A 14,753-nucleotide genomic window follows, 5' to 3' on the forward strand; every position below is an offset into this window, starting at 1 on the left:
TCTGGTCACTATTATGAATAAAATGTTCTGTCAATTGCACATGTTTCTAGTTAAGCTGATAGGATAAGTTCTGCATGTTATAGGTTAAATTCATATGCAAAATTATTTTCACTTGAATTGTATTTCATGGGTTAAAAATGTGTTATCTGCCTGAGACGATTCTTAGCTTAATAAATGCATAGCTTTATGTCAGTGAAGATCAATATATGTTATATCATTTTTCCAGTCAAAGATACAAAAAAATGTTGTAGGGAAATGTATTGATGAAGTAATTCAGTATCACACATTGCTCTAGACCAGGGATGTCAAAGATACGACCCACGGCCCAGATCCGGTCTGCTGACGGGTCCATTCCCACCCAAAGGGTGATTTGAGATTAGAAAAAAGTTATACATTCAAAAAAATACAATAATGGAGACAGTGCATGTAGTTCCTATTTTATCCACTATTATTATTATTATTATTATTATTATTATTATTATTATTATTATTATTATTATTATTTTTATTTTTATTTCTTGGCAGACGCCCTTATACAGGGCGACTTACAACATAAGTGCAAAACAAAGTGCAAAAATACAGTTAAGTACAAAGCATCAATCATTACAAATTCAATTTAACTAAAACATAGTAATTTAAAATACATTTTACAAATTCCAATTTACAATTTACACAAGTACAGTAAGTGAGGTCCTACATCCTGGATGGTGAAAGCTAAGTGCTGTCAAGATGTAGGGTCACAGTCAAGGGCTATGGGAAAGGGAGCAAGGAGGAAAACAACCAAAAGCGCAAGGAGCATAATAAAACTGTGAAGGGCTATCTAGCATGGATAAAAGGACTAATATTACAAGTACTGTCAGAAAAGATGCATCTTGAGTAAGCGCCAGAATGAGGTCAAGGACTCTGCTGTTTTGACTTCGGTGGGCAGGTTGTTCCACCATTTAGGGGCCAGGGATGAGAAAGAGCAGCTCTGGAGGAAGGAGAGTGGAGAGGTGGTAGAGTTAGTCCTTCTGGCACTGGAGTGGCGCAGTGGTCTGGAGGGGATGTATGGAGAGATGAGGGACTGAAGGTAGCTTGGTGCAGTGTGGTCGCGACAGCGGTAGGTGAGGGTCAATGTCTTGAACTGAATGCGTGCCGGGATCGGGAGCCAGTGGAGGGAGCGGAGCAGTGGAGTAGCGTGTGCGAATCGGGGCAGAGAGACACCAGACGAGCCGCAGAGTTCTGGATGAGCTGGAGCGGCGTGTAGTAGTTGCAGGCAGGCCGGCCAGGCCGGCCAGGGTCCGGGACGGAGCCTTAGGGTATGCCTGTGAGGAGAGGTGTGGACGAGGAACCTCGCAATGTCACTTGGTAGGCCTGGTCATGAGGTAGGAGAACCAGACTAGAGCAGTTCCAGAGATTCCAAGGTAGGAGAGGAGGATGGAGTGATCGATGGTGTCAAATGCTGCAGAGAGGTCAAGAAGGATGAGGATTGAGGAGAGGGAGGTTGCTCAAGCACAGCTGAGGGAGTCGTGGGTTTGTGACCTAGGAGGAGAGAGGAAAGTTCAGAGTCCGAGAGAGGTGAGAATGAAGAGAAGGAAGGAAATTTATGCAGGATAGGAGAGGAGGGGGGACTGTTGAAGAGCTTGTGGATGTCTGTGATCTTGGAGGAGAAGAAGGAGGCAATTTGTTCCTCTCTTTCTCCTGTGGTTGCTTCTCAAGCTGCCCTCCTTGTCTTTCCACCAGTCACCAACTTCTAAGACTGTGAGTTTGTTTTCCCCACAGTGCTGTCCATGGTTCTGATCCACTGAGACCTGGTTGTGCTGCCCGTGGTCCTGTCTGTTGTAAAAGAGCATTTGAGCACATTACCGTGATCAAAGGCCCGGCCCCTCACCTCATTACAGTGGTTATATAAGCAGTGAAGATTCCTTGCATACTTAAAGCATTTCTTCCGGGTCCCATCAGCACTCTGTCTGAAGATGCTGTCAAGTGCAGTGAATTGGGATAGCAGTGATATCTGCTCCCGTGTCCATTTTAAATTGCATCTTGATTCAGCATAACTTTCATGCACCAGCCCTTTATTTTAGCATCAGGTGTTCCTAGGAAAATGTTCTCTGCCTCAGAGGTTGATTGCTCTTGATGCTCACACTTAAAATGGCCTGTCCTATTGCAGGCATGAATGACATGGTGCATCCTTAGCTTGACAGAGATGCTTAAGATGAAATGGAGACTTTCCACACCTTGGGCACTTCTGTTGTGTCGCTGAGGCTTGTCTTTTGGTAACTGGGCTGTGCTCTATTTTGAATTGCAGGGTTGTGTGATCCATATGATTTTGATTGTTTGTACTTGTCTTGCGTGAAACTTCAGGGTGTGTTGCTCCCCTTGTCTTAGCTCCCCCAGCTGTTTGCAAACGTTTTCACTTTGTCTGACCATTGTTATGGCCTTGTCTAAAGTAAGTGCACTATCCAGCTGTAAGTGTTCAGATAGAATTGTTGTGGGTCTCCTGGACACCAAACTATCTCTTATGAGAGATTCCCATAATTGCAGTGTTCAGCCAGAGCATACAAAGAAGTAATGACATCATTCATGGGTTCATTTGGCTCCTGCTTTCTTGAGTTGAATTGAACTCTCTCATATATAATGTTCCTTTTCCCTGTGAAGTACTCTTATATTTGAATTTGCTTATAACTGCGTTCTCTGCTAAACTGCTAACACACAACGTTGCCACAACGTCGTAGGAACATTTTCTCATTTGCTCTGTTTGCATACAATGTAGCAATCTGCAGGTGCAGCTGGCAGTCTCCCTCTGTTGCCTAGCAACATGGGGCCCCAGCTCATTAACAGCTCATGCACTACCATGTGCTTACATTATCTTTAACTTTTAACTGCTTTATTTGAGCTTGAAATCGTTCTTACTGTACTGTTTCTGTACAGGGAAATCTTCTGAAACTCCCGATGCCTTTTCCTTCAATGAAGACAGGTTTTATCCACTTCTGTCACCATGTTGCATTATTTAAGGTGTGGGAAGAAGGAGTCTGAGCTCTCAGGAGCATCAACTAACTTTTTTGACTCTTGTTAGCACAAACATAACATGTGAGGTCAGTCACTGGGGGTGTGGCTACGGCTGTAGTGCATCCTACCACAACAAAGATTACAGTAAAAAGTGATGTGGGTTACTATAGAGTGTAGTGTTACAACAAAATGTATTGAATATATTTCCACATTGTTCCAAAAGTAAAAAAGTACAAAATACAGGGAATAGAAATATAAAGAATTACAGAAATGTTGTATTCTTGGGTCTGCTAAGAAATAAATCATAATGCTCAAATGAAGAGCACATAGAACTAAAAATAAATCAAGCTGCTACTGTGGGCAGTGTGAAGTAGGTCTGTGCTGTTGGTAACAGTTTATAGGTTGCAAAACACTGAAACTATTCATTAGTGCTGTTATAATTAACGGCCTGTTTTGATCCTCATGACTATTCAAATGCATGAAGTAGTTTAAGCATGGATTCTCTTGGGTAGTTGTTGGCTGGTGGTTCCAGTCATGCAATGAAGTGAAAATTACTTCTCAATTGGCTGATGACAAATAAATCTAAAAAACAAGTGTATGTCTGAAGAATTCCTTTCCTCTCTTACTAGGCAAATAGTTGTTGTTCGCCCCACAAAAGTGTTGATTAATAAATACAAAGTTATGAGTGTTAATCACTTTACTCATTATAGTCATTATAAACTCCTCCCAGAAAACACTATCCAAGCAATCAAAGATGCTTCTCCAGGTCTACCTATATCACAGCATTTCTTTGACTCACTGAAACATGTGACTTAATACAAAAAATACATGGCTTCTTTGGATATACATTCTACTGCATGTAGGCTTTATCTTGGGTTATGTGTTTGAAGGCCTGCTTCATTAGTGCCAAAGATAAATATAAACTGACTCTTATAAAATACACTAATTTTGTTTAGGCATATGATACATTTCAATCTTAAGCTGGATTGAGGAAGTGGAGCCTGCAAGCAGCGTGAGATAAATATTGTGTGGTGTCAGACATACTGATAAAGACTATAAAACAGATCAAAGCTTTACTCCTATGTCATTTTTACATAGTAGTAAGGAAAATACATTTGTAAGCCAACTATGCTAATGCAAAACCCCATTGTCACCTAAAATCAATTCCTTTTCTCTTTTAGAAAAATTAAGAAACGATTTATCAAACATTTGTGAATCTCAAATCAAAGACCTTTCTTCTTGTTGTAGAGCACCTTTTCAAGGAGTAAGCAGACATGTTGTATACATAAAAGCAAAAGAAAACTCACAGAATTTAAAAGCAGCCTAAGGTTTTCCAGAATAACTTAATGAAACATTTTGTCACATTGTTTTTTTTTTTTTTAACATTATCCTGATCCATTCTGCAAAGGTTCTGCAATTCTCCCATAAGCACAGTGATTTAAATAGATTCATTTCAATAACATCTCATGCAACACAATGGCTTCCTGGAGTGATGTGCAGAAATCATGCCTCCTGTGTTAAGTAGATATTGATAGGTTGTGTAAAATGTTTTGACAAGTAATAGAAATGGTGCTTTGGCAAAACAAAACAGAAAGCTTCAGTGGTTGACAAGCCATAAGAGATTTGACTGAAATAATTAGCTATTTATTGTGGGCCTCTGTAGTAGTTTACCATTATGTAGAACCTTTAAACATTGAGAAAAACAACAGTTTCTAGCTCCTGTAGGAATAAAACACAGCTGAAAAGTTCTGTGGTCCAATGAATCATCTTATAATCTATGCAGAACAGGTGTAAGGATTAGGTTAGACTGTGGTGGATATCTCATTAAGTACTGAGAACAACATATTCTACTAGCAATCCAGACCACCAATGAGTATGTCATGGCTTGAGTCATATTTAGTTGGAATACTTAATATCTTAACATTCACACTGAAGTGAAGTTTATTCTGCTCAGAGGACACCTATTTTTTTTATTATTATATGTAGGCATTTTTGAAAGTGTCATTTACACATAAAAATTGGGTACTGTAGGTGACATGGTGCTGTCTGTCTCTAATTTTAGCCATACTTTCTATGAGTATTAACATCATAAACTGCTAAATACACTGCAAAGACCATCACTAATTAGAAAGTAAACGCCAGGAGTTTATTTGAGCATGATCGCTATAGTGAAAACTGTTATCAACTGGTCACTTTGTTGCTTTTTATGCACTCAGTGTATACATTTGTGTCTACGAAATAACATTTGGAGTGTGTACACATAGGTAATAGGGTATTTGTAATGGCCACACTACAATTTGAACACATTGATGCGGTGTCAAAACTGCTTATAGTGAAGCACCAGCACAGATGGAGATTCATTCACGAGTGGGATTTTCACAGTTTGTCACATACCTACCTTCTTGACTCTGCGATTAATCTCGTTATACCGCCCTCGCAACTGTTGGTCAAATTATATTTTTATGTCCTGTGCAGATAAGGCCTCTTTATTTTGAGCCTAGCATTGATGTTGATGTATTTACATACACACTAATAAGAGGTTGGGGGAGCATCAATGTCATATGATAATTGCATACTACATATTGCTGCATTTATTATTTAACATTGTAACAAGATAGGTAAAGTTGTATTTTATGTGTAGCCTATTCAATTTGTGAAAAAGCTAAAACTAAGACATTGTGGTAAACATAAAGCAATTTAATACCAAATCTTGATTAAGAAGAAGAAAAAGAAAAAGAAATAAAAACAAATATCCTATACTATTTATAAATCAAGATTCTATGAAAGATTTCCCCCAAAATAATTATTCAGGCACATACCGAGGTTTAGATGTTTGTCTCAGGTCCCGATGTCATTGGAACAGAAAATTACTTGCATTTAAATTCCATCCATGTTGCCTGCTCTTATGAAAGGTTCTCTTGAGTGAATTGATGGATAGATAAAATAAAGATGCTCATACTTCACTGTTTGTGCACCAGGGAAGACTGCAGACTGACTGAATACTATATACACTCACCTAAAGGATTATTAGGAACACCTGTTCAATTTCTCATTAATGCAATTATCTAACCAACCAATCACATGGCAGTTGCTTCAATGCATTTAGGGGTATGGTCCTGGTCAAGACAATCTCCTGAACTCCAAACTGAATGTCTGAATGGGAAAGAAAGGTGATTTAAGCAATTTTGAGCGTGGCATGGTTGTTGGTGCCAGACGGGCCGGTCTGGGTATCTCACAATCTGCTCAGTTACTGGGATTTTCACGCACAACCATTTCTAGGGTTTACAAAGAATGGTGTGAAAAGGGAAAAACATCCAGTATGCGGCAGTCCTGTGGGCGAAAATGCCTTGTTGATGCTAGAGGTCAGAGGAGAATGGGCCGACTGATTCAAGCTGATAGAAGAGCAACTTTGACTGAAATAACCACTCGTTACAACCGAGGTATGCAGCAAAGCATTTGTGAAGCCACAACACGTACAACATTGAGGCGGATGGGCTACAACAGCAGAAGACCCCACCGGGTACCACTCATCTCCACTACAAATAGGAAAAAGAGGCTACAATTTGCACAAGCTCACCAAAATTGGACAGTTGAAGACTGGAAAAATGTTGCCTGGTCTGATGAGTCTCGATTTCTGTTGAGACATTCAGATGGTAGAGTCAGAATTTGGCGTAAACAGAATGAGAACATGGATCCATCATGCCTTGTTACCACTGTGCAGGCTGGTGGTGGTGGTGTAATGGTGTGGGGGATGTTTTCTTGGCACACTTTAGGCCCCTTAGTGCCAATTGGGCATCGTTTAAATGCCACGGCCTACCTGAGCATTGTTTCTGACCATGTCCATCCCTTTATGACCACCATGTACCCATCCTCTGACGGCTACTTCCAGCAGGATAATGCACCATGTCACAAAGGTCGAATCATTTCAAATTGGTTTCTTGAACATGACAATGAGTTCACTGTACTAAACTGGCCCCCACAGTCACCAGATCTCAACCCAATAGAGCATCTTTGGGATGTGGTGGAACGGGAGCTTCGTGCCCTGGATGTGCATCCCACAAATCTCCATCAACTGCAAGATGCTATCCTATCAATATGGGCCAACATTTCTAAAGAATGTTTTCAGCACCTTGTTGAATCAATGCCACGTAGAATTAAGGCAGTTCTGAAGGCGAAAGGGGGTCAAACACAGTATTAGTATGGTGTTCCTAATAATCCTTTAGGTGAGTGTACATCCATGCATTCATACCAATCCCTGCACATAGGAACAACCATAAAAAATAATGAACTTTAAAACAATAGACTGGAGTGGCAACTTTATATTCTCCACTAGCCAAAGTTGTCATAGACACTCCAACTTAAATTGTTTCAAGGTGGGCTGCAGACATATTCATTATGTTTTCCTGTAGTTCTCTCCACAACATTGTTCTCTTTTCTGTCCAAAAAAAAATCTCTTTGGTTCAGATAGGAAAATGATGTTGTGGAGAATATCAGAATTTGTACAGAATTGAAATGCAGAAGAGAAAGTAAAAAAATGACTAAATGATGGACTATGTTCTATAACAACAATACAATACACTATACATATTTTTTCCTGTGGTTCCTTTGAAAAAGGGAGTTTAGTCTCCTTGGCAGCTTCATTAAAATTGTGAAAACTCGGATGGTGTTGAAAAAAGAGATATCAGCAGAGATGTTCTATGGTTCAGATTAGGTCATCGGTCAGAGAGAGTATTAGTTGCTCAGAGAGCATATTAGTTGCTCGTATTAAAACCCATTAATTAAGTTGCGAATCACAAGTTTAAAAACTGTTTTGGTACAAAGCAGTGGCAGAGCCAGCTTTTCATTCCAATGAGGTCATGACTTTCTCCAGGGGACCATTAATAAAAGTTGTTTTATAATCTTATAATCATGTTTCTATAATGGAGTACAGAATTATGCTTGTTATTTCTAGTTTAATTATCTACTCTTCGTGTAATTGCAGATTGCTGAAAATTGAACATTGTCGCTTTAAGAACTGTCATTTGAATCTTTCTACACAAGACCAGTCCTTTCCCAGACTGACACTTATTACACAGTATTCAGTGGACTATGGCCACAGTCATCAAGTGTGTGTCCACTGCTTCAAATTTCAAATGGAATCGGCTGTAATCAAATGCATGATAGTTGAAATGACAGGCATTCCTTAAATACTAATCTACTTGGGCCAGTACATCAAAATGTCCTGTGAAATGAGAAATGAAACACAGTAATTTAATATAGTGCGTTACTGTTTTGCTCTTGGTCATTTGAAATGGGCTTCTCTTTCTAGAACACTGGCAAAATATTTTGTGAAATTGTGCAAAGTTGTTTTATTTATTTGTGCAGATTCAGATGTTCAGGATTTTTTTTTTTAAGTTTTAAATATAATAGTGCTTAACGTTCTAATGTTCAGTGGTTTGATCGTCAGTAGAAAAGGCACTGATATATTTGTTTGACATTTACAGATATCCGTGGTATCCAAGACTTTCTTGACAAGGTCTCCCAGCAGGGGATGGATGTATCCTTACAGAAAGTGGAGTCCAACATCAACATGATGATCACAGCTATGTTCAGGACGATGCGTGTGGAGGAGCTGCATCGGTACCGGGACACACTGCGCAGAGCTATTCTCTTCATGAGTCCTGTCACCGCCAAAGCTTTCATCGCTGAGGTAGGGCTTTCTCACAATCGCTCACCTGTCAGTTGAGAAGCTGGGATGTGTCGTCTCTTTTCTTGTAGTTGTTGGTGTTTAAATGTCTCATGCAATTAGATTGGATTGATGTTTTCAAATGCAAAAGTTACTTTTACTTTTTATCATGCTTCTATAAACCTAGGCTTTTTGTTTTTACTTTGACAGCTTTCAAGATCTTACTTTTTGTTTATTTGTTTAAATCAATGTATTTCTTTAACCATGTTTCTCCAACCTATGTCACAGAGCCAAAGGGTCTTCTGATTGTCATTCAGATGAGATTCTAGTTACATAATTGAACCAATAATTGGCTTAATTAGTCAAGATTAACTTAATCTTTAGTCAGTGATTGAAGACACTTATTAACCTTGAATTAGTAATGCTCTCTACCAGGTCTCAAGATCACTGCTTTAGAAAACTGGCATTCTTTACATCTTCTCTCATACTTTGCCCTTCTACTTTCCTGTCATCTGTCTTTTTATAGACCAGTTGGACACTAATTAAGTTGTGCATAACTAATCAGACAGACACAACCGCACAAATAGACAGAAGAGGTAATTAGAAGTCGTGTGGCTAAAGTTGTGCACAGTTCTCCTTTTGTAATGAGTTTATAAATAAAACTTAGTGAAATTAAGTTCCAAGTAGGAAGTAAATGCATTTAACCTGTGAAAACTCTCTCACTCTCGTTCACTTTGAAAAACCAATCATAAAAAGAGCGAGCAATATTAGGATGGATGTTCAGTATGCAGATAATGTCTGAAAGAGGTCTCTATATTAAAATGCCTGTGCTAGATGGTGAATATTAGCTTATTTGAAACAATTTACTTCACAACATTTTAGAAATAACAGCATGCAGTGTTTCATAACAGCAGGAAGTCACCATTAGACATCTATTAGGTCTGCTTTGAAAAGCATTCAAAAGAATTATTTGCAGCATGATGTCTTGATCTGCAGTAGTTGTTAATCTTACAGCTTTCCAGTTGAAGCAAATCTGTTTGATCAAAGTGATGCAGGGGCTATTAGGTTGACAATGGTTAATTAGATATTTACTTTTAATTAAGTAATATAAAGGGAAACTGGATGTAATTGGGTATTGCATGTCTACATGTAATTTTAATTTAAAAAGTATTTAAAATGGGCAAAGTCAAATACATTACAAATGTTGCCCTTCAAAATGAGAAACTGCGAAGGACATTTTCTGTAGTTCTCTAAAGCCCCCCAGACACTGACTACGCCTGTAGTATACTGGGACTGTAACAACTCAGTTGTAGTGAGGAATTTCTGATTAATTCCTTACACACTGGGAAAAAAATAATCTATTATACTGGCATATTTATACTGGTTCATGCTTTTACCTATTAAACAAGTTAGTCACGCTCCAGAGTCGGAAAGTAAGTGTAAAACTGATCTGTAATTTGAAATTAGTGCAAACTGGGAATTAGAACAAAGGTTTTATGATTTTACTCACAAAAGATTGTTATTCTTCTTGTATATCTGGAAGGTTGATGATTTAGAAGTGAAACAGAAAAACAAGCAGAGTTGTGTGTGTGTTTGTGCAAATGATTCATGATAATACTCTCTCCTCAATGAGCTGCCTCTCTTTGTTCCTTCATATAATAATACCCTTGCAGATATGGATTTCTGTGCTAATGTTCTGTGTGCTCTGATAGAATGACATCTAGATATTAAAAGGTTTGTCGCATAGGCTACAATGATACAGTGAAAAAGAGTGTTGTGGTGACCTGTATTGTATGTAGGTCAAAAACTTCAGACATATGGCTTCATCTCACATTCTACCAACAAGATGCTAACCCAGTTCTTCTAGAAGCACCACAAATTGACATATATATCACTCCAGTTAACTCCCCTGTCTCACATCATTTAAATCAACCAGCTAAATTATCAAAATAAATCTCAAAGATATTTCCTACAGATTTTAACATTTAGAATTTTAAATTTCAGGTCTAGCAGCACAGTTAATTTTGTGGAATACAACACGGGCCTCTTTTATAATGCTACAATAATACCTTGCCATCTGGGGGTTTCTCTAACATGGTTTACAGTATCCACATATCCAGTATCCACTTGTACAGTTTTGCGTAGTCACAGTTTTGTGTTCCCGAGAGAGTTTTGGCCAGTCATCCTTTCATAAACACATTGTGGAACTGTGACATTGTACAATGATTGTAAAACATATATATTTCATGTATTTTTTAATTAGTTTTTGCCTTAAAACATGGCCTCTAAGTATTGAGCTGAGGAGGTGGACCACCTGTCATCCCTCAAACCAACCACCCATCATCATCATCATCAACATTATCAATATTAAAGGTAAATTAAAGTATTTTTGTTCACTGGTAACGTATTTTTCTTCATACAGGTATATATTTCTCAAATTAGTGTAAATCGCAGCAGTGGAACCTAACCCCATTTTCCCCCAAGGATTTTAGTCTTGCCAACCGTGATTTTGGCAACCATAGGAGCCTAACACCCGCGGTTGGTAGGGGAAAACTGTATAGAACACAGAAGTCATAGCTATAGAGATCCAACATAGTACCGTCTCCTGAGGTGGTTCTATTCCAACATTAAAGTATACCAGCATAGTAATGTTACAAGCAAATCACACAGACATTCTAGTGCTCCCTTTATAACTGTTCTGTGTGACTCAGTATGATACCGGATTGCTGCAGAATTAAGCAGTATTTTGACATATGTGTAATAATTGTGTGATTAAAATCTTGTTTTCATGATGATAGTCTACTGGCTTCCCTAAGTTTGGAAACTCAGCAAAGAATTCTACTTAATCTCCTTTTCAAATAAGCAGCTCTATTTTCCCTTTAATTATGAATGACCCTCTTCTTAAAAGCAATCAAATCAAATTCATAAAAGAGTAGAACATTCCCACCCTGAGTACTCTGCTCTGTATTAGCAGAAGCTCATAATGCCCTGGTAGTGCAGGACTGCCTTCTCTTATCACTGAACCTGCGTCACCGAAGTGCCCTGCTGACCTCAACAGGAAAGACAATCACAGTCTTTAGGGAATACATTGTGAAATAAATTGGCAATGAAGGTACTAATACCGAGTGTTGAAGTCACTGCTGGTCCAACAGGACTTTCCGTGTTTTTTGTCTGAAAGAGAACAACCATGTTCCATTAGTGTTCAGCAGGAGAAGCAGTTCAAATTAACCCCGACATCTCTCTCCCGGGAGAAAATATGAGATATCACAAAACACCATGACAGTGCTACTGGGTTTAATGATCTACATTTAAAATTAAATATATTAGTTAATAAGGTCAGAGGTGTAAGGTTCCCCTTTATTTCAAGGTAACGTTATAACTTAAATGAATGTAGTGGGCACATCGCAGCACCCTGTAGATACAAATGCTTATGTCAGACTTTGTAACTTGGTTGCCTAGAGTTGAGGTTTGAGTAGAGTAGCCCTCATGCTTCAGTGTCTCATTGCCATTATAATATACATCTTTTATTGATTCATCTTTTCTACTGTTCTCAGAGAATATCAAGTGTTCACCATGAAGAGATATAAGAACAATAGATGGAATAACCATGCAGTGCTGCTAGAGCTCCCTGCGCTCTCTCCAGAAATTAGTCAGTGAGGAGCTTTGAACAAGAAGCAACTACCAGTCATAAAGAAAACATGCCACTTAAAACAACATACACTCACCTAAAGGATTATTAGGAACACCTGTTCAATTTCTCATTAATGCAATTATCTAACCAACCAATCACATGGCAGTTGCTTCAATGCATTTAGGGGTGTGGTCCTGGTCAAGACAATCTCCTGAACTCCAAACTGAATGTCTGAATGGGAAAGAAAGGTGATTTAAGCAATTTTGAGCGTGGCATGGTTGTTGGTGCCAGATGGGCCGGTCTGAGTATTTCACAATCTGCTCAGTTACTGGGATTTTCACGCACAACCATTTCTAGGGTTTACAAAGAATGGTGTGAAAAGGGAAAAACATCCAGTATGCGGCAGTCCTGTGGGCGAAAATGCCTTGTTGATGCTAGAGGTCAGAGGAGAATGGGCCGACTGATTCAAGCTGATAGAAGAGCAACTTTGACTGAAATAACCACTCGTTACAACTGAGGTATGCAGAAAAGCATTTGTGAAGCCACAACACGTACAACCTTGAGGCGGATGGGCTACAACAGCAGAAGACCCCACCGGGTACCACTCATCTCCACTACAAGTAGGAAAAAGAGGCTACAATTTGCACAAGCTCACCAAAATTGGACAGTTGAAGACTGGAAAAATGTTGCCTGGTCTGATGAGTCTCGATTTCTGTTGAGACATTCAGATGGTAGAGTCAGAATTTGGCGTAAACAGAATGAGAACATGGATCCATCATGCCTTGTTGGTGTGGGGGATGTTTTCTTGGCACACTTTAGGCCCCTTAGTGCCAATTGGGCATCGTTTAAATGCCACGGCCTACCTGAGCATTGTTTCTGACCATGTCCATCCCTTTATGACAACCATGTACCCATCCTCTGATGGCTACTTCCAGCAGGATAATGCACCATGTCACAAAGGTCGAATCATTTCAAATTGGTTTCTTGAACATGACAATGAGTTCACTGTACTAAACTGGCCCCCACAGTCACCAGATCTCAACCCAATAGAGCATCTTTGGGATGTGGTGGAACGGGAGCTTCGTGCCCTGGATGTGCATCCCACAAATCTCCATCAACTGCAAGATGCTATCCTATCAATATGGGCCAACATTCCTAAAGAATGCTTTCAGCACCTTGTTGAATCAATGCCACGTAGAATGAAGGCAGTTCTGAAGGCGAAAGGGGGTCAAACACAGTATTAGTATGGTGTTCCTAATAATCCTTTAGGTGAGTGTACGTACCATATTGAATAACTTAATTTGGCAGAGTTTCCCTTAACTGGTGTATTGACTTCAGTGGACTGGGGCTCTTAAATAACTCTGGGAACAATTAAGAGAAAAGGAGAAACCTAAGCCATTGTATGCAACTCACTGGTCCTTTTAACTGTAGCACTATCCTTTACATGTCGAAAACAAGAGACTTGTTTAGTGAGGACAGAGACACACGTGTTTGAAAGCATTTGCTACTAACCCACTCTGATATTGATTCCTGGACCATGATAAAGACTCAGGTTTCACACACTGATAGGAGATATCACCCTGGATGGAGACCATCAGACACCAAAATGTTCCCCAGTTGATTCTGTCAATACCACTGTAAAATAACACCTGCCTCAAAGTCCAGGCTGACAAGAGAAACGAGTTTCACAGCTGATGTCTTCTGTGCTGCTTTCTGCTTATGGTTCATCTGCTGCTGTGGCTGCTCATTAGTTAATCCAGATCCCTGGTCTGCGTGGATCATTCCTCTGTGTTTGAAATGCCTGGATTGTGTTGTATAGAGTGTTGAGTACCTAAAGAAAGTTATTTCACAGTTATTCTTCTGGATACTGGGCAAATCCATCTTATTCCCGTGATTATTGATGGATGTATTTAGATGTCCAGAAGCTTACATCTGGGATTGCAGAATACCTTGTATAAAGCAGTCATAGAGCACTGTTTTATTGATGGGAAGATATACTTTTTAAGTGGCCTATTCTCGGGATAAACATTTCTTGTGCTCTTATGTTTGTATAAGAATGAACTGCTGGTTCTTGATCAAATTTATTTTAAACACACATATAAGCCTAAACTAATGGTAAATCAGGTTATGAAACTGTCTGCTATATTAATTTGTCAACTAATAAAACATAGTGTGCACCAGCCTGCAGCACAGACACCTAATGTGGATTTTAAATTTGAAAAATAAACTAAAACATGAAATTAATCAGCAAACAATTTACCTGTAGCTCTGTTTAATGATATGAACTTGCATAGAGCTGATTTAGTCTTGAATTGTTTATCTGTGTGTTTTATATTCTAGCAGTTACTTCATTTCACTTAATACTTATATTTTTAATAGTGTTATTTTCTCTATTTTATTTTCCTCATGAGGGTATTAGACAGATTTATTTTCAAAATAGTAGCCAGTATAACCACAGTATGGAGGCAG

General features: G+C 38.9%; 1 protein-coding gene across 1 annotated transcript in view; it reads left to right on the forward strand.

The window, feature by feature from the left end:
- Nucleotides 1–14,753, forward strand: part of grid2 (glutamate receptor, ionotropic, delta 2) — a 219,984-nt gene that overhangs the window by 9,384 nt on the left and 195,847 nt on the right. Inside the window, exon 3 of the mRNA XM_066711696.1 lies at nucleotides 8,472–8,677. Coding sequence (XP_066567793.1) covers nucleotides 8,472–8,677 — 206 coding nt within the window. The remainder of the gene's footprint in view (nucleotides 1–8,471; nucleotides 8,678–14,753) is intronic.

The sequence above is a fragment of the Amia ocellicauda genome, chromosome 8, assembly GCF_036373705.1.
Source record: "Amia ocellicauda isolate fAmiCal2 chromosome 8, fAmiCal2.hap1, whole genome shotgun sequence".
In the NCBI taxonomy this organism is placed as follows: domain Eukaryota; kingdom Metazoa; phylum Chordata; class Actinopteri; order Amiiformes; family Amiidae; genus Amia; species Amia ocellicauda.